The sequence below is a fragment of the Nematocida ausubeli genome (assembly GCF_000738915.1).
Source record: "Nematocida ausubeli strain ERTm6 chromosome Unknown supercont2.3, whole genome shotgun sequence".
Lineage (NCBI taxonomy): Eukaryota > Fungi > Microsporidia > Nematocida > Nematocida ausubeli.
In genome coordinates, this window is record NW_026515636.1 from 749,478 (window position 1) to 769,062 (window position 19,585).

At 39.9% G+C, this 19,585-nt stretch overlaps 8 protein-coding genes across 8 annotated transcripts; 4 read left to right on the plus strand and 4 right to left on the minus strand.

Moving 5' to 3' along the window:
- Positions 1 to 98: 98 nt before the first annotated feature.
- Positions 99 to 443, plus strand: NESG_01539 (uncharacterized protein; the record flags this gene model as incomplete). The annotated part of the gene is made up of 1 exon (XM_053049166.1): positions 99 to 443. One exon carries the CDS (start codon positions 99 to 101, stop codon positions 441 to 443), a length of 345 nt encoding a protein of 114 aa, XP_052904971.1.
- Positions 444 to 1,288: 845 nt separating this feature from the next.
- Positions 1,289 to 4,027, plus strand: NESG_01540 (uncharacterized protein; the record flags this gene model as incomplete). The annotated part of the gene is made up of 1 exon (XM_053049167.1): positions 1,289 to 4,027. One exon carries the CDS (start codon positions 1,289 to 1,291, stop codon positions 4,025 to 4,027), a length of 2,739 nt encoding a protein of 912 aa, XP_052904972.1.
- A 918-nt stretch (positions 4,028 to 4,945) lies between these two features.
- NESG_01541 (uncharacterized protein) lies at positions 4,946 to 7,714 on the plus strand (the record flags this gene model as incomplete). Its single annotated transcript, XM_053049168.1, has 1 exon — positions 4,946 to 7,714. One exon carries the CDS (start codon positions 4,946 to 4,948, stop codon positions 7,712 to 7,714), a length of 2,769 nt encoding a protein of 922 aa, XP_052904973.1.
- Positions 7,715 to 8,459: 745 nt separating this feature from the next.
- NESG_01542 (uncharacterized protein) lies at positions 8,460 to 11,459 on the minus strand (the record flags this gene model as incomplete). The annotated part of the gene is made up of 1 exon (XM_053049169.1): positions 8,460 to 11,459. One exon carries the CDS (start codon positions 11,457 to 11,459, stop codon positions 8,460 to 8,462), a length of 3,000 nt encoding a protein of 999 aa, XP_052904974.1.
- A 616-nt stretch (positions 11,460 to 12,075) lies between these two features.
- Positions 12,076 to 12,588, minus strand: NESG_01543 (uncharacterized protein; the record flags this gene model as incomplete). The annotated part of the gene is made up of 1 exon (XM_053049170.1): positions 12,076 to 12,588. The coding sequence occupies one exon, from the start codon at positions 12,586 to 12,588 to the stop codon at positions 12,076 to 12,078; it is 513 nt and encodes a 170-aa protein (XP_052904975.1).
- Positions 12,589 to 14,749: 2,161 nt separating this feature from the next.
- On the minus strand, positions 14,750 to 15,502 carry NESG_01544 (uncharacterized protein; the record flags this gene model as incomplete). Its single annotated transcript, XM_053049171.1, has 1 exon — positions 14,750 to 15,502. The coding sequence occupies one exon, from the start codon at positions 15,500 to 15,502 to the stop codon at positions 14,750 to 14,752; it is 753 nt and encodes a 250-aa protein (XP_052904976.1).
- A 33-nt stretch (positions 15,503 to 15,535) lies between these two features.
- NESG_01545 (uncharacterized protein) lies at positions 15,536 to 16,018 on the plus strand (the record flags this gene model as incomplete). The annotated part of the gene is made up of 1 exon (XM_053049172.1): positions 15,536 to 16,018. The coding sequence occupies one exon, from the start codon at positions 15,536 to 15,538 to the stop codon at positions 16,016 to 16,018; it is 483 nt and encodes a 160-aa protein (XP_052904977.1).
- Positions 16,019 to 16,087: 69 nt separating this feature from the next.
- Positions 16,088 to 19,585, minus strand: NESG_01546 (uncharacterized protein; the record flags this gene model as incomplete). Its single annotated transcript, XM_053049173.1, has 1 exon — positions 16,088 to 19,585. A coding segment is annotated over one exon (3,498 nt), but the record flags the coding sequence as incomplete, so codon positions are not given.

Sequence of the window (19,585 nt, forward strand, 5' to 3'; positions counted from 1 at the left end):
CCAATTGATGAAAATTTTAAAGACCGTTAGCTATTGGTAATTTCATTTGGAAATACTTTGGTTAATAATGAAAAATTTGTAATTATTAAATATTTAAGATGTCGAGTAACGTTTTACTACATATTATACTTGCAGTCTTTCTACCACCAGTTTCTGTATATGTAACTTCAGGATGTGGTTCACAACTGTGTTTGAACCTATTGCTATGTCTTTTCTTGTTCTTTCCGCATATTCATGCGATATACTTATTTATTATTCAGTATAAAAACGAGGAAATGATTGATTTCAGAAATATGTCTGATGGTAGAACAAGATACAACCCGAATGCAACAGAGCGCAGAGGACAAAATAACATAAACAGTCCAAACATTCTAGCATACACTGTTGTAGATACGAATACACAAGATAGGGGAGATGATAGGCCAGATACAGCTAGCAACTAGATTTAGTGAATTTACTAGTGTAGTGTATAAAGGCTCTGCGTTTTAGAAGAATATTATATATAGCTTAAACAGCTGTATTTCTTAGTGTCTTTTAGTGATGCAAATACTTTAACTTATGTATACTCTTGCTAAGATCTGAACTTTTTATTTGCAGAGTTTCGTATGACTCCCGAAATGTACTATGAGAATATTATCGCATAAAAATATATTTAGAAGAAATTGGTGAGTGGCATATTTTGTGGCTTTTCTATTATATATTGAATAACTATGCTTCCTTGCATAGACACCTGGCAGTAATAATGTAATGCTGCTTTAATTTGTGTGATATTTTTGATGAATAGTGATCTTCAATAAGCTTAGAGAGAGACACATTTTCATAAAATAGCTCAAAAGAAGAACATAAAAAATAAATAGTTTTAGTGATCCTATATATATAGTATAAAATATTTTCACTTAAATATATTCATACGTATAGGAATAAAATAAGAATAAATTGCCAACCTATATTTATAAATCACAATTATAGTGTTTGCAGTAGTTAGAAAATATATCTATATTGATAGACAGTAAAGTATATTTAGTAAGATTTGCCAGTTTAATGTACAGGAGAATAGTATAAAGATGATCTTACTGGTGTATTTACATATGTAGATTGGATACAATCACTGGGCCAAATAAAGCGCAGAGCGGTTTTTGCTTATTGGATGATTATAAATTGCATATAATTGACCTATAGACAAGTAGATAAAGTGATCTATTTATAGAAATAATTGATGCCAAGAATAATAATGAAAAGCGAAAAATTAAAACCGTTAAGAAAGAAATCTTTTTTCAATTTACAAAAAATGATCAGCAGACTACTTCTAAGCCTAGTGATGCTACAGTCTATTCTTGCAAGAATATCTGTAAAAGACATAAAGACAGTCAGTGAGACTTTTGTTGGCGAGAAACAGGATCTAATTATTAACCCAAAGGGCCCATTGAATCTGCTGCGTGGATATATTGGAAACCGAAGCGGACACATGTACAACAAACGGTTTTATTCTTCTGAAATAGACACAGATTATGCGTTGTCTAAGAAACGACTATCCAGTATAGGCGAACAAGAGTATAACTTTAAAAGAAAGCCAGTGAATGACAGGATATACAAAGACTTGGATACAAAAACCCCAGAAGGCAGGTATCTTAGCATGTATCATGCCCAGCTGATAAAGATGTTTCCGTCTGCAGATGGAGACCTCTCCATCGAGGCAGGAAGGTCGAATGCACTTACAAACTTCCTAAGAGCAGATCACGTTAAGAAGGATGCAAAGTACATACTTGCTGCGCTGCTGCTGCTCTCAGAAGGTGTTGACATTAAAATAGCAGTAGACTGTAAAGGAAAGAAAAATAATCTTGTCATAAAAAGTAAAACATGCAAGGAGAAAGAGTTTGTGAACGTAGAAATGCATACTGCAGGTATAGATCCATTTACTAATGAGCACAGTGAGAGTATCTACCAAAGTGAGGCGGCTGGAATTGTCAAGTTCTATATGCAGTGCAAAGACAATTCACTGCTAAAGAGAGGAGGTGAGTTTGCAATGCCTTCCACTAGAGAAGAGTTTGAAAGTGGAAAGTTTCTGAACAATGCAGCCTTCCTTATACAGACGTACATCTACGAGTTCATTGACACAGCAGAGAGTTACAAGGACTTTGTGAATGCAGTGCATGAATTGCTAGTTGATCAAGTAACTGAAAAGGAGAACTCCAAGCAGACTAAGAAGAAGGGCAGAATATTTGATAAGCTCTTCCTAGCGAAAGAAGCACTTAGTGAAAATATAAAGTACACTGAAAAATTCTATAGCTTTATAAAAACTATAAGTGAAAATACTAAATTTCCCTTCTGCAATGCTAATCAGCTGCCGAAGTATACTAGAGTGCCGCGTTGTAAGCTAGACAAGTCGGGCTTTGAGAAGGACCAAGCCTTATACTACAGTGACTGCGTAGAGACAGCCCTTCTTGGACTGTTCTGCTGCCTGGCATATAGTCCAGAGATCGGAGAGTACCAAACCAGCCACATGGGAGAGGGAGTAAGTGATGAGTTGAGAGACTTCTTTGAAAAGTACTCTAAGCCAACAGAAACCACTGACTTCGAAATGCACAAACAATGGAGTAAAGTTATTGCTTGCTTAAAGGATGAAAAGATTGACTATGTGCAGAGTAGAAATGAACTTTTCCCTGGGGTTGAAAATATATTTCTGGTAATTGCAGAAATAACAGGCCAGAAAGCAGATATATTAGAGCTAGTTGAATGTATAGAGAATGCATGCAGAACAGGAGAATTAGATGATAAGCAGGAAGTTTATATTGCAGATAAGATAGAATCAATTATTAAGTCTTTGTCACTTAATAAGAATGTAAAAGTAGAATGCAGTCGAATGAAACTTGGAAAGACGTCAAATAGCAAGGTAGATATTTTAGCTGAGATTAACATTACTTACACTTTCGGTAAAGTATCCAATGGAATTTCTTTGGATATAAAAAAAGGGCATGCAAATCTTGCTTTTATTCCATCTTCAAATACTAGCTCTGCATATATTAAAGAAAAATATGAAGAAGTAAAAAATACCTACAGTGGCATAGACTGCTATATAGGATACATTATGAATCAGTATGCTAGTGTGGAATCATATTCTTTAAATACTAGCTGTGCAGTCTTTTCAATTAATACTAAAAAAATCTTAGACCAAACTATACAAGGAGAATCTGAAGGCATATCTAGAATATTCTTATTAGGAAAGATTTCTGCCATAGAGATTAAACGCTCTATTATAAATAGTTTTATATTTAATACTATAGATAAGAAAATAGACCCAAAAAGCACTTTAACACGGTTTACAGCAAACATTTTAGGAAGTGTTCCGCTCAATGATCCTGAAACAAGATATCTGATGCTAAAATACTTCATATTTTATGCAAACTGGCAGGAATTCTATCCAAGACTTGGGTTTAAGCCATCAGAGAATATTCCAAAAGAAGATATTATTTGGAATGTTCTAAAAAAGTTGAATTTACGCAAAAATACTCCAATATCTCTTCCAGCGCCTATTTCATTAAAAGCAACATGCAACTATCTTAGATCAACTGCGAATGACCCGAGAATGAACGATTCAAGAGTAGATTTTATAACCCGAAAGTCTCTACTTCATTTTATCGTGTCTAATGGGATGATAGATAAGTTGGTGGAAATTCAATCCATTATCAAAGAATCTACAGAAGACTATAATTTGAACTATGTATATGTTTTCTGGCTTACCTATGCATGCTCAGATGTTAGTAAGTTCACTCTAGAATCTATTAAGACAGTTTACGACTTTATACTCATTGATAATTATCCAGAACCATTTTTGTCTAAAGAGCTAATAATACTTGAACCTTCAAAGTATCTTGAAAATTGTCTAAATACTTTAAAAGAAAATAAAAGACTTTTCTGCTCAAAAGATGACAGAGAAAGTATGGAAAAGTATGATGCAGTCTTATCATACTTTTTGAAAACCTGTTCGTGGGTCAAGAAATCTAAATGCTCACCCTGCACTATAAGTTGATGCTAGTCATTGACCTCCAGGGATTTTCCTGCAGAAAAGCACGCTACAAGGGGATATACTTGCTTACATATAATTCATTTTAACTGGATTAGACTCTTGGCCTTTATTCGTTCAAGGGCGAATAGTTAACGAGGGTTCAGGTAGTATAACGAAAGACATCTTTCAGATGCTTCTGTTTTTGTCTAGAAAACTCTATTCTGGGTAGGCTATAAATAAAGGACAGAAAATAAATTGGCCCTATATTTTTGTATGATTAAGTGTAGCATTTCATAAAGAAGAAATCAGCTATACTTTTAAACAGCTTTTTAGTCTTAAGATTTATATTTGAATATAGCCCGAATATATCAAATATGAAGATATATTTAGAATAAATTTCTCAGTGGCCTATTTTCTAGCTTATATTGTGCTCTAGTATTCTAAAATAGTTTATAATTGAAAAGTGTATGCTACAGTATATTCTAAAAGAAGAAAATAAAAAAATAAATAGTTTTAGCAATATCCTAACTACATAGGTATTTGGGTTATAATTTGGTAGCTTTCTTTATAAATCACAATTATAGTGTTTGTAGTAGCTAGAAAATATATCTATATTAATAGACAGTGAGAAGTATATTTAGTAAGGCAGGGACATCATAGCTAAGTCTGTTTCTGAGCACTAGCAGGAGTGTTTTCTATTTGCCAGTTTAATGTACAGGAGAATAGTATGAAGATAATCACTGGTGTATTTACGTATGCAGATTGGATAAAAGAATTGGCCCACCTAAAACGCAGAACTGGTTTTGCTTATTGGCTAATTATAAATCGCATGCAAGTGACCTATAAAAAATGATCTATTTATAGAAATAACGGATGCAAAGGATAATGAAAAGCGAGAAATTAAAACCGTTAAGAAAGAAATCTTTTTTCGATTTACAGAAAATGATCAGTAGCCTATTTTTGAGCTTAATGATTTTGCAGAGTGTTCTTGCAAAATTAGCAGTGGAGGATATAAAGACAGTGCATGAGACTTTTGTTGGCGAGAAGCAAGATGTGGTTATTAACCCAAGAGGCCCATTGAATCTGCTGCGTGGATACATTGGAAACCGGAATGGATACATGTACAACAAACGGTTTTTTTCTTCTGAAATAGACACAGACTATGCATTGACCAAGACAGAAGTATCCAGTATAGGCGAACAAGAGTACGAATTTACAAGAACACCTGTGAATGATAGAGTACACAAAGACTTGGATACAAAAACCCCAGAAGGCAAGTATCTTAGCTCTTATCACGCACAGCTCATAAAGATGTTCCCCTCAGTGAATGGAGACCTCTCCATTGAGGCAGGTAGATCAAATGCACTTACAAACTTCCTAAGAGCAGATCATGTTAAGAAAGACACAAAGTACATCCTCGCTGCTCTTCTTCTTATTTCAGAGGGCGTTGACATTAAAATAAATATAGACCATACAGGAGAAAAAAAGAAACTTGTCATAAAAAGTAAGAAAAGCAAGGAGAAAGTATTTGTAGATGTGGAAATGCACACAGCAGGCCTAGACCCAGTTACTAATGAGCACAGTGAAAACATCTACCAAAGTGAGGCTGCTGAAATTGTCAAGTTCTATATACGGTGCAGAGACAATCCGCTGCTAAAGAAAGGGGGTGTGTTTGCAATGCCTGCCACAAAAGAACAATTTGAGAGTGGGAATTTTCTGAACAATGCAGCCTTCCTTATACAGACGTATATATACGAGTTCATCGACACAGCAGAAAACTATAAGGACTTTGTGAATGCAGCGCATGAACTACTGGTTGATCAAGTAACTGAAAAGGAGAACCCAGAGCAGACAAAGAAGAAGGGTAAAAAGGGCAGAATATTCGATGAGCTCTTCCTAGCAAAAGATGCATTTGATGAAAACAAAAAATATATTGAATCGTTCTGTGGCCTTCTGAAAGCTACAAATGAGAATGCTAAATTTCCCTTCTGCAATGATAGTCAGTTGCCACGGTATACTAGAGTACCGCGGCGTAAACTAAAAAAGTCTGGCTTTGAGCTAAATCAGTCCTTATACTATAGCAACTGTGTAGAGACGGCTCTGCTTGGACTGTTCTGCTGCCTGGCATATAATCCAGAGACAGGGAAGTATGAGACAGACCACATGGGAAAAAAAATAAGCAAAGAGCTAAGAGACTTCTTTGGAGACTATCCTAAGCCAACAGAAACCACTGATTTTGAAATGCATAAGAGATGGTGCGAAGTTGTTGCTTGCTTAAAGAATAAAAAGATTGACTACAGGCAGAGTAAAAACGAGCTTCTCTCTGGAGTTAGAAATATATTTCTTGCTATTTCAGGAATAACAGGCAAGAAGAAAGAAATACTAAAGCTGGTTAAGTGTATAAAAGCTGCATGTAAAGCAGGAAAATTAGATGATAAGCAAAAGGAAGACATGTCAAATAAGATAGAATCGATTATTAAGTCTTTGTCACTGAATAAAAGTGTGAGAGTAGAGTGCAATGACATGGCACTTGGGAAGAGGTCAAGTGGAAAGGCAGATATTTTAGCTGAGATTAACATTATTTATACCTTTGGTGAAGCATCTAATGGAGTTTCTTTGGATATAAAACAAGGGCATGCCGAACTTTCTCTTATTTCATCTTCAAATACTAGCTCTGCATATATTAAAGAAAAGTATGAAGAAGTAGAAAATACTTACAGTGGTATAAACTGCTATATAGGATACATTGTGGGTCAGTACGTTAATGCAGAGTTAGATGCTTTAATTTGTAGTGATTATAATCGCAGTAAAGAACTTAAGGAAATATTAACCCCAATTATACAAAAAGCATTAGAAGGCATATCTAGAATATTCTTATTAGGAAGGATTTCTGACATTGATGTTAAAAGAATTATTATGAATATTTTTATAATTCGTATCATAGATAAGGAATTAGGCCCAACTAACCCTCTAACACGGTTTACTGCAAACATTTTAGGAAGTGTTCCTCTCAATGATTATGCATCAAGATGGCGGACAATGATAGCCCTCCCGTTTCATGCAAGCTGGCAGGAGCTCTATCCAAGACTTGGGTTTAAGCCATCAGAGAATATCCCCAAAAGAGATCCTATTTGGTATAGCGTTTCTATGTTAGATTTAAGTAGTGTTTTGCTAGCTCTTCCAGCGCGTACTGCACTAAAATCCATATATAACTATCTTGAATCAACAATGAATAACAACATAATATCTTGGTTTAGACTATATATGATGCGCTCAAAAGATCTATTTTATCATATTATGTCTAATGGGGCGGTAGATGACTTGGTGAAAATTCAATCCACTTTCAAAGAAGAACCTGTAAAAGAATGCGATTTAAACACTATGTATATTTCCTGGGTTTTCTATGCATGCTCGGATGTTAGTAAGTTCACAGAAGAATTTATTAAGACAGCTTACGACTTTATAACGGTTGATAATTTACCAGATATATGTAATTTTAAATTGATTGGAAGATGTAATGTGGATGCATTAAAAAACTTTCTAAGTGTTTTTGAAGAAAAGAAAGCTCTTTTCTGCTCAGAAGATAACAGCGAAAGTATGATAAAGTATGAAAAATTAGTATCATTCTTCAAATTGGCTATTGAAGATAAAGGTTTATATTTGGATCTAGGTTATGGCGAAAGAGCAAGGCGGAGATATAATTTCGAATAAATTTCTCAGTGGCTTACTTTTATGTAACTTTCTAACTCATATTGTACTCTAGTGTTTTGCAACAGTTTATAGAATATTTACGCTGCAGTATATCCTAAAAGAAGAAAATAAAAAATAAATAGTTTTATTAATGCTTTATGTAGTAAAATTACTACTCTTCTGAAACTTTCTTGTTATTATGGTAGACTCCGAAATAAAATGACTATGATGAAAAGATTATTTCTACCTCAGAAACATATTCTGAGCATAAAGGCATATCTGTGCGTGCAATATATGCATAATTTGAGATCAACTTACACCAAAAACAACAGCAAGTGCCATGTGCAAGAGATCAATAAAAGCTCTTCATTTAAAACAATGCTTTTCATACTGAGCTAATACTTCCAAAATATAATGCATCCGCTAGCATGCCACATTAGTTCGTTCTATTCCACCTCTAGTATTTTTTCAGAGATACGCCACTTACAAATGCAAGTTATGCTGGCCTGCAGAAAGAGTCTTTACAATAAACTCCTTGTTGTCTGTAGAAGAAGGTCCATTGTGCAGTGGCAGAATAATAGGTGAAAATTATCAGATTATGGTTTATTTGAACATTTGTGCAGAAGAGGCAAATTCATAAATTTAATTTTCTTTTGCATGTGTGCGCGGGGGCAGTCTCCATGATATTTGGGCAACCAAGAGAGACAGCAAAAAATACTTTAAAAGCATCTGCCTGGCAGAGGGGCTGCTATTGGATGCGGCCCCATTACTCCTGAATTTCTTCAGTCTTTCTTCTTTTTACAGACATAAAGTCTTCTGTTCCCGGGATGTAGCATACCTTCAGGCGGTCCTGCGCAAAGAAAGGCTCCAGGCCAAAGGATGCCTGTGCTTTCCTCTTGCTGCAGAGACTTCTTTTCATAAAAGGCTGCCTATCCTCGGTCTCCTCTGTGCTATACTTCTTTACATAGCTGATCCAGGCAGGCCCTGCCTGGGTGTGGGGCACGCGGGATGCATGGACTGTGCGTGTGTTGTCTAGCCCCGTGGAGATTTCCATGCGAACAATGGGTACTCCGCGGATCATCAGCTCTGAGAGGTTTGATGTTTGGACATGCTCTCTATTCTGCACTCTTTCAAGCATTTCTAGGGATGCCTTGTTCTCAAGAGCTGTATCTATCATGGACTCGACGTTCTGGAAAACCCCTAAGATGCCAACAAGAGAGGCGCCTGGCACGCCAAGTCCCTGGATCATTTTCTCCTCAAACTCTGCTGCGTCTATTTCCTCCATAACATAAGCTCTGAGCGATGAAAGAATCATTTCCTGCAGAGACTCTGCTCCCTCCTGGGTGTTATCACTGGTTGATGCACGCTGGATTCCCAGGTCTTCAGCCACTTTGTTTTGCCCTGGCTTTATTCTCTTTCCGTGGATGGCCTCTGCAACTCTGCAGCAAATTGTGGATATGCCCTTCAGTGCGCAATAGATCTCTGGTGTTCCCAAGAATACACTGCACTGCAGCGGCAAACTCATAAATGTCTCAAGAGCGCGTGCCTTTTCTGCACCTGCTTCCAAATCCATGCTGTCAGAAATAATTGATAGAATCTGCTCACACACAGAGCGCGTTCCCAGAGAGAAAGAAACTTCTTTCGACACATCCAGCTCCTTGGTGAACTGCTTAAGAAGCGTTGTCTTTCTCTCGGTGCTGCGTATCTTGTAGCCACGCACATCTAGCGACTTAATGTAGTTTCTGTCCACGGTGGATCGCCATATTTCAAGAGACACTGTGCGGGCCTTGATCCACTGGGCCTCAATAGATCGAAGCTGCTTCAGAACAACAGGAATTGCGCGGATTGGGTGTGAAATGATTCCAAGAATGATGTCATCGCAGGAGGCTCCATACACAGCGCCTATTATCTCCTTGTCCAGCGCAGAAAGCTTGAGCACTGGAAGAGGGCACTTGTTGTGCTCCTTGGAGACATTTGCGTCTGCAATTACAATTGCCTCGTACTCCATCAGCTTCAGAATAAAAGAGGAAACCCTCTCAAGAAGAACATCGCACTCGTACCTCTCGTCCTCTACACGGAAAAGCGCCTCCTCGTGTGCATTCTTTTTTGCAAAGATAAATGTAGAGCTCTCGCTGGAGAAGGTTGGGCACGCAACATACCCTGTGTTTAGAACTGCTGCATCATCAGGTGTTTGCCCTGTGTGCATGGACTGTCTGTATTTCTCTGGAAGAACTCTGTATGACCCCACCTTTTTGTATGTTTCAAGATTGCTCTGGATGTGGGGAGGCACATTGACTTCTCTATGCCCAATGTAGTACCGGAAGAGACTAAGCAGAGAGGCTGATCCCCGGAGAAAAGGCTCTACAATAAGAAGAAGCGCATTTGTATTAAGAAGGCCCTGGTTAAACATATTCAGCGCCTTGACAAACTCTTTGTATATTCCGCGCCTGCTAAGAAGTGTGCGTATGTCATTCAGCATGGAGAGTGAGTCTGCTGGCGGGGGAAGAAGCTGTCTCTGCCCTGGGCGCATGGACTTCTTTTCCTGCTGGGGCAAAAACACCATAAACTCAGAGATAAGAACAGGATCATCCTTCAAAAGCACCTTTATGCTTGCAAGGATTTCTGGAATTGGCCGATGCTCTTTGCTGTTTTTGTATGACTGGACTATCCGAAGGAACTCAAACCAGGACACTGGGTTGTTTTCCAGATGTTTTCGCACCTTATTCAGATAGTTCACAACACGCCCCATGTTATCCTGGTCAGTGCGCGCAGGCTGCGACTTAATTCCTATCCCCAGACCCTCAAGATCTCTGCGGGGGTCATACTGCATCTGCGGCGGCTTACTTGCTGGCGGATACTCCCGGGGTGGCATTCTCTTGGGCTGCTTGTCTGTATCTGGTCTCTCGCCATGCATCTTCACCTCGCCGGAGGGAAGTATCTCATACTTCTTTGGAAGGAACTGGTTAAAGCCCTGTATGAGCTTCTGGTTCCCATTAAAGATAGAGAGCATAATCTCAATAACCGTCTTCGCATTGATGTGTCTGTCCTTATAGTCCTTCATTGTCTTCAGGAATTTGTTGTAAACTTCCTTGTTATTTTTGTACTCTTCCTTCACAACGTCCAAATACCGCATGGCATCTTTTATCTGTATCTTCGCACTTCCCCCCACCTCTGGCATGAGAATGGCTGGGTTACTGGGCCCTGGCATGCCTGCATTGCTTGGCGGATGCGCTGGCCCGTGGGCACTTGGCGGCATGGTGTGCCTCTGCGGATGCGCCATAGGGGGCTTTTTGTCTGATGGCATTCTACCAGAAGAGTGCATCTCTCCCATGTATGGGTGCTGCCTGGAGGGTGGGTAGTACCTGGTCTGTGCATGTGGCGGCTGCCTGCCAGGGGGATACCCAAGAGGCGCCTTTCCAAATGGATTGTACGGAGTGTACCCATTGGAGGGATGTACCCTGTATCTGCCACCTGGTGCTGGGGGCATGTGCATATGGGGCCTGTCTGGTCTGTCTAGTTTATCTAATGGCCGCTCTCTGTCTGGATGTCGATATCCATACATCATCATCCCATTTGGCATTATATTTGGCGCATGAGAGGGCTCTGCTACAGGTGCTATTCTGTTCTGTTTACTTTGCGGTGGGCTGCTCTGAGAGGGCACGCTCTTCTGCACTGACTGTTCTGGCACTTCCGATGCTTTTAAGTTGAGTGGAGGCAAGACTGTCCGCATGTTTTTAATTACATCTGTTTTCTTTTGATCTTCCATACAGGGGGTAAAATATAAACAAAGGAATAAAATATTTACTATTCAATCTTTATCATGGAACCAATAAATGTCAATGTAAATAAATAATCAATAAAGACAAGAGAGAATAATAAAATAGCGCAAGAAGATGATAAAAGTGTATGGAGAGTGCGCTGGTCTGTGTTACAGGCCCACACGAAGAAGAAAAATTCAAATTAATAGGGCAATATTGTTAATAGCTGGAATGGTGGGGTGCGGATGGCAGGGAAATCTGGGGTGAAAAGTGTCTAACCGCTGGCTTTCTTAATGCTTGGTGTGGGGAGAGGTGCAGAGTAAAGAATAAGGGAGGCAACTAAAGAAGCTAGAGGGATCCTTTGCTAGAATGTATAAATAATGAAATAGAAGAGGCGTTAGTCCATATAGACCCGAACATATGTCATAATTAATAAAGAAATGAAGCCTAATAAAGAACTATTATTCAAAAATCCAAAAAGTAAAGCAAGGGGAAAAGAAAACTAGCAGTTCTGCAAAGGACCAATTATCATTATTACAGAGCAACGAATACTGTGTAGCAATCAACCTGCTCTAATGAGATGCTGGGAATCGATTGCTACAGAAATAATGCAGTGAAGGCAATTTATTTACTTGGGTCAGCGGCTTCGTTCATGGTCTTTTTCTTGGGTTTAAGAGACATCTTGTCTGTCTCCTCCTCGATCTGGTTTATTATGTTGATGTTCTTATTTAGGAGAATATTTATTTTGTTTGGAATGCCAAGATCTAGCATTGAAACAAGCTCGTTGAACTCCGTGATGAGCGATGAAATGTCTCCAATTGAGGAGTAGTTTGGCCTTTGCTCTGCGCTGTTGTAGTTTGCTGTGGCTTGCAGCTTTTGCTTTAGCTTGTCAATTTCTGCCTCAAAGTACTCTAAAACCTTTTCTATTTCATTCTGTCTCTTGAGCTCCTCCTCTACTTCTTTGCTTACCTTTATGTACTTTCCTCTGCTGTGCAAAATCACCTCTTCTACTTCGTAAACCTTCTTTGAGATCTCCTTGAATTCAGATACATTCTCGTTCAGCTCTGAAATCAGCTCCTCCAGGATCGACTCTACCTTCTTCTGCAAGTAGTGGTATGGCTCTTCTGTTAGCTGCATGTGGAAGACCAAAAAAATTCCTGCATTTATTCTGCAGAATAGCCAGAAAGAGAAAAGAAAATATGCAAAACTGCATGCACTGCAGGGGAGGTGACTCTAGAGGATGGATTCGGGTTATATGGTATTATTAATGGCAGTAATAATTAAAGATGAAAATATGACAACAAACGCATTTACTTTACTATTACTTAGAGAAAATGACAAATTAAATATATAGAGTTCTCTTTAGAGAGTATTAAAAAAAGAGATGAAGTTTGCATGTTTAGAGTACATCGCCTAGAAATATATGCATTGGTATGAAAATATCAAGATGATAATAGAAATAAGAGATACTCTTGCAGGAAATAGTGGGTGCAACTTGAATGCAGCCTGAATTTGCAAAGAGATGTATCCTTATGAAGTCATTGGTAATATTATTTGGAGTGTTGGAATGATGAGGATGCAAAGTCTATTAGTTGGTGCTTACTAGATCTGTTGTAAGAATGGGCCTGTTGCTAAATAGATCTGGCTTTTGCATGGTGAATGCGCGTGAATTCTTATGTTATTAAGTACTTCTCTTCATAAAGGATTATCTTATCCTAGGGATGCTTCTTGCATGCAAGTTATATATCATGTGCAGTTCTAGTATTTCATTTAATTATGTGTATTGTGCTTAGTTTATTTTTTTGGGTTTCGGGGTTATATTTGGAATATAATGCAAATTTATGTCTCTAGAGCATGCTTCTTTTTGGAAAAGGCTGCATTTAAACAGACAGATTGCTTTGAAGCATAACTATTAGGGCTAGTTTGGGGGAATAACATACTATCTTTCAAGAAAGTATCCAGATAGAACGTAAAAAGCTTAATAATTCAGCGGATTTGCCAATGTCTTGAGAAAGTAATTGAAAATTAGCACATGTGGTGCATTAAGAGATGCATCCTTGATTAGAAAGTGGAAATTAATAGTGATGTGTTACTTCTGGGAAGAACACATTTATAATTCTTTTTTATTTCGTTTTAAGCGCCTTTTAAATCATTGCCAGCCCCTGTGCACACAATGTACTGCTATAATGGTATAATTTCGCAGTATTAAATATAAATATTTATCTAGTATTGGGTGGGCTTGTATTTCAGTTATTTTATTTTTTATACTTCTCCTATTACTGGAAATTTCAAAAAAGTATTTCTTTTAATATAAGCTTCTTACTACAACTTTCTTACTACAACTCTGCAAAAATACATCTATAATAGTCTGTTAGGGCAAGATATTATGTGGTTTACTGTGTAATATACAGAGAATACTCAATAATTCAGATTATAGGCGAACTATGGCATGTATTAATTTGTATCTACACATATTGCGCATGCTATGTTTATTTCCTTGTGGAAGGCTAGAAATATATACGGGTTTATTCAGTTCTTTTTCCATTTTACTTTATTTTGTCTTTGGTAATTATTAATCCCTCCATAATGTAAATTTATTTTAGAGAATCAAGTACAGTTTATATTTTTGTAAAACCCAGAGTATACATTACAGCTAGGAAGATGCGTGCTGCATAAAAACAATAGAAAGACTGCTTTCTTTCACACATACACAGCCATAATAATCCAATATGTGCTAGAGATATCTACTAAAGAAAGTTCTCGTATATTCAGAGCAGAGTTAAGAATAAGAGTGCTACCATAACAGGGAAAATAAACCCTGCAACATTCGGGCATTGGTATTCATATGAAGGAATAAGCAAAGAAAATAGTCTAACCAATGGAAATAGCTAATTTTAAAGAGCAATAGGCAGGGAATTCTCTGTATATGTAAAGCTGTCATCCTAGATTTAGTGGCTTAGAAAGAAAAAGGCTGTGCATATATTGCAAATAATAATTGGTATAGAGTTTTGCACTATAGAGTATGTCTGCCTGTATAAAGTTTATTTGCCTGTCTATAATTCTTTCAAAGTGCATAATTGTACTTAGAAGCTAGTGAGTTTCATTAATGTGTTTCTGCAAAGTTCTATAAAGTTTATACTAAGGTCAAATATGAAGGGCTCTGCTTTATTTTATTAATATTCTTTGCAGTGTCTTACTATGCAGCTTATTGCATGCTCTAGCGAAGGAAGGTTTCAATCTGGGAATGTCTTTACAAGAAGAGAACCTGATAGCAAATAAACAAAAATTCCCTTTGTTTCTACTTAGTCTCTTTTTTCTTCTGCGCATTGAACTCATTCTTCATCTTCCGCAGCAGACACACTCTCTCAACAGGAGTCTTTCCCTTAAAACCCTCAATTTCTGAGACAAGTTCTGTGTTGATGTAGAAGTTATGCTTTTTCTCTTCCTCTACAGTTAAAAATATTCTTTCCAGAGAAATGCAGGCTGGGTCTGGGACAAGCGTTCTTCGGAATTGCAGGTTACTCTCTCGGTACTCATGTCCGTAGTACACCGCCGTTGCAGGAGGAAGGGCTGCAAGTCGGGAAAGAGCAGCATACATCATCTCTCCCGTGCCCTCTGTGAAAAGTCCGCACCCCAGGTAGAACAGAGTGTCCCCCACAAAGACTGCTTTTTGCTCGCGCTTTGTGACATCGTGCACAACATACGCAAAGCTATCCTGGGTGTGGCACGGAACGTGCATGCACTCGATCTGCAGAGAGCCCACTTGAATAATATCCCCGTCTTTGCATGTCTTTGTGCAGTATGCCTTCTCAGAGCCTGCATATATTTCAGCCTGCGGAAACCTTCTTTTTATTTCCTTGTTCCCAGACGAGTGGTCCTCGTGGTGGTGCGTGGTGAGAGACACAACTGTAGCCTCTAGTGCAGAATGCCTTTTTGCAGCCTCCTCTATTTTCATTGGATCCACTGGGTCGACAAAGATAAGCTCACTCTGCGGACCAACCACCACGTACATTAGGTTGGTTTCTCTTGCACCAATGGGAACTATCAGCATAACACTGCAAAAGTTTTCTGCTTTCATTACAGAATGAATCACAGAGTTATTGAGATAAAGCAGCTGAGGGGAGAGTGTCGTGTTGTTGAGGTGGAGCCAGACCACGCAGTGTACATTGCAGATATATCTGAGTCGCAGGTGGTTATTAAAGGAAAGTGCATGAAAGTGGTTGCGATTGATGTGCAGAAGAGCATGATAGCAGTTCATTCAGTTGCTGTCACAGTGGAGGTCGCCCGGGCAAAGGCGTCGCTGTTTGTTCTGGGCGCGTGCCCGATGGCAGTGCTTGAGCAGTGCGTTGAGTGCCGCATAGGCGTGGTGGGAAAGAAAGCGGAGATGCGGCTGCGGAGATGTGCGTCTCTTTCACTCGTGCGCCTAGAGGGTGTAAACATGGAAAAGGAGACTCCCGAGTCGCTGGATGAGATGTGCCGGAGCAAGAAAGAGGAGCACCTTCCAGACGAGATGCAGATTCTTTTGGAGGAGGGTGCTGTGAAGAGCAGTATAGTAAAAAATGGATAAATATATAAATAAAGAAAGAACAGAATCTTTATAATAGGGAGGGCTGTTTATGCCCAATCAGAGAGGAATTTAGAAGATGTTTCCTTCATTAGCAGTCCTATTTATCTGTGGTAGTTTTTTAAATTTCAGCGGGTTGTTGAAGATTTTCTTACGGCGATTGGGCTTTCTGGCCTTTTGCAATGCAGGATCCTCTATAGCAGATGCTTCTGAAGAGTTCTGTGCGGTAGAATTAACATATGGAGAGACATCTTTTGCAGGAGTGGATGGAGTAGTAGTGGGAGTTTTTGCAAAAGTAGTGGTAGGTTCAGCAGTAGTAGGTTCACTAGGAGTAGTTGTCTCACTAGAAGTAGTTGTCTCAGTGGGTGTGGTAGGATCACTAGAGGTGATAGCAGGTTCACTGAAGGCAATATTAGTTTCACTAGAAGTAGTTGTCTCTGTGGGTGTGGTAGGTTCTGTAAAAGCAATATTAGGCTCAGTAGGAGTGATATTAGTCTCTGTGAGTGGGGCAGAATCACCAGAAATATTAGGCTCAGTAGGAATGGTTGTCTCTGTAGAGATGTTAGTTTCAGTAGGGGCAGTAGGATTACTAGAAATAGTTGTTTCTGTGGGGGTAGTAGGTTCATTAGAGATGATTGTTTCTGTAGGAGTAGTTGTCTCAGTAAGGATGGCAGGTTCACTAGAGACAATATTCAGCTCAGTAGGAATATTAGTCTCTGTGGGTAGGATAGAATCTGTAGAATCAATATTAGTCTCTGTATGAATGACAGATTCACTAGAAATAGTTGTCTCAGTAGGAGTAGTGGGTTCATTAGAGATAGTTTTTTCTGTAAAGACAATATTAGTCTCAGTAGGAATATTTGTCTCTGTGGGTATGGTAGGATCTGTAGAAGCAATATTAGGCTCAGTAGGAATATTTGTCTCAGTAAGTGTGGTAGGATCTGTAGAAATGATGGCAGATTCACTGGAAATAGTTGTCTCTATAGAAATATTAGGCTCAGTAGGGGTGGTAGGTTCTGTAGAGACAATATTAGTATTAATAGGAATATCTGTATCACTAGAGACAATATTAGTCTCAGTAGGGGTGGTGTGTTCTGTAGAAGTGATGGCAGGTTCGCTAGAAATAGTTGTCTCTGTAGGAGTGATATTAGTCTCAGTGGGAGTGTCTAGACTAGAGGCAAAAGAACTCTTACTGGTGGCTGGTGTCTCGCTAGAAGACTTCTCTTCAGAAATAAGCGCTTCTGTGCGTGGGCTGTTTATCTCTGGCAGTTCTTCTATAGGAGGTGTTTTTTCTATATGCGCTGGATTATCAGAGACAGTGGGACCTTCACTTATAAGAGTCTCTTTAGAGGGGCTTGTGTTTGCTTCAGGCTCTTTTCCACGCGAATCAGAAGGTTCGTTGTGTACTTCAGGCATATTCGAGGCCTCTGTCTTGTTTTCGGGTAGGTCATCAAGAGAAGTGGCTGCTGTGCCAGGAATAGACGGTTCCTGAGGCGGTGGAGTGGGAGTTTCTTCTGCAGTAATTGTCTGCTGTGGGACAGGTGTGCTGGTGTCTATCTGTTCTTCATCTTTTTGGCCGACTGTGCCTGGCTGATATTCTGTGGTCGTGTGTTCTTCAGTGGGGTATTCGCTGAAGACAGATGAAGCACCGCTTCCTTCTGCTCCTGCATGGTCCTGCAGACACTGCTGCAGATCCTTCTCTGCACGCACATTTCTCGCAATCGCCCTGCTTTCTGCCTCTTCCAAGGAAGCAGCGGAGGCCCCGATCATGTCAAGTGTCTGGCTGGCTGTTTTGTATTTCTTGCTGTGCTCAGGGCCATTTGGAGTAATACTGGCACCACTGGCTGTGCTTGTTCTTGTCAGTCCTTCTCTGATCTGGGTAAGGGTTTCATCCAGCTGTGCGCGTATATTAACTGTCTCAGACACTATTTTTTGTATGGCCTTGTCCTTGCTGTCCAGGTCTGCCTCATTTGCTATTCCTGTCTCTTCAATCTCTGCCAGAATATGCTTTATTTCGCTGCTAAGATCCTGCAGTGTCTGTGCATACTGATCTTCCATGGACACCTGCTCACATATTCCTTCCTGCACCAAGGGCCAGTAACTGCAGTGATTTGCTGCATCTTCGTGAAGACGCGCAGCTTCTTCAGAGTACTCAAAGCACTTGCTCTGGGCTGTGCCGTTTGAAGACGCAGATGCATTTGGGTGCAAAGCCTGGTCTACGCTCTTGCACACAGAAGAAAGCACAGTCTGTGCAAGGGAGAGCGAGGACACGCCTGCATCTGAGAGCATGTTTACCTGACACGCACTTTCAAAAGCAACTGTCTGGTTCAGATGCGCATCCACCTTGCGCGTGCTCTGTCCGATGTGCTCCAGTGCCTCGCTAGCCTGGGATGCAGCCACTTCGACTGCTGCCTTCTCCTGCACCAGCATGGCTCTGAGCGGCTCTATACTTTTTTTTGAGTCGCAGCCTTTTTCATCTGGAGAGCCTTTCAGAAGACCTGTGTTTCCTGCGCCAAACCCAGTTTCCTCAAGAAGAGCGTCTATTTTGGCTTGCATATTCCTTCTGCTGCCAAGATGCACGCTTTGTTTCTCTTCATACTCCTCTATAGCTGTTTTAGTCTGTGCTATCTGCTTGAGGATCGCCTGGGTGTCTCTGTTCAGAGCAGACACGTCTTTCTGAAGGGAGCTAATGTGGGTGTGCGCCTCTGCAGTAGTATTCCTTTCCTGGGATATGCGGCTCTCAATTGTAGAATATGTAGATGATAGCTTGGTTGTTTCGTCCTTTAGAGCGCGCAGTGTGTCTTTGAGAGATTCTATCTCTGCAGAGGCGTCTTTTTCTTTCTGTCTGCTGCTATGTATGCGGTCTGCAACTTTTCTCTGTGCAGATGGCTGCAGCAGAAAGTTGTTGGCTGGGTGCAGAGTACTTTGCGCATCTAGCTCTGCTGCGTGCGACAGCTGTATGTCTCCTGCTGCAAGGCTTTTTCTTAGCCAGGCTGCAGCATTGGCCCTAGCTGCATCGGGCATATTGTTAATTGCGCTAATTACTTTGCTGTCAAAGGATTGCATCATGTCTTGCTCCCATGTTCGAGGCGGTGGCGTAGGATCTATCCTTGCAGAAGGTGCTTCTGTGGTCTGCGGAGCCTGCTCTCGCCTGCTTCCACCAGTATTCGCGTGGGATCTGCTGCTGGAGGGGTGCTGGTTCTCGCTGTGCACAGATCCTCGGTGGGAAGAAGGCGTATGTGCAGTGTGTGGTTTGTTTTGCAATGGCTGTCCTCTTTCCTGCTGCACTGGCTGTTCTCTTTCCTGGTGTATATACTGGTCAAATGGACACTTAGTGTCTTTTACGCGCATTCTCTGCTTCGCATTAGCTCTATTGTTAATCGTATTAATATACTGCATAATTCCATTTGACACGTTATCAACAAACTCTATCTCGCTGGCCATTACTGCCATCCCGCTCTTTAAAAAGCCCTGTGCTGCAGGCATATATCTCTTATCTGTTGGGCCTTTTGCAGACAGCAGACTCTCAATGTTTTCTGCCTCTTTTTGAAGATTGCGTTCGAACTCCTG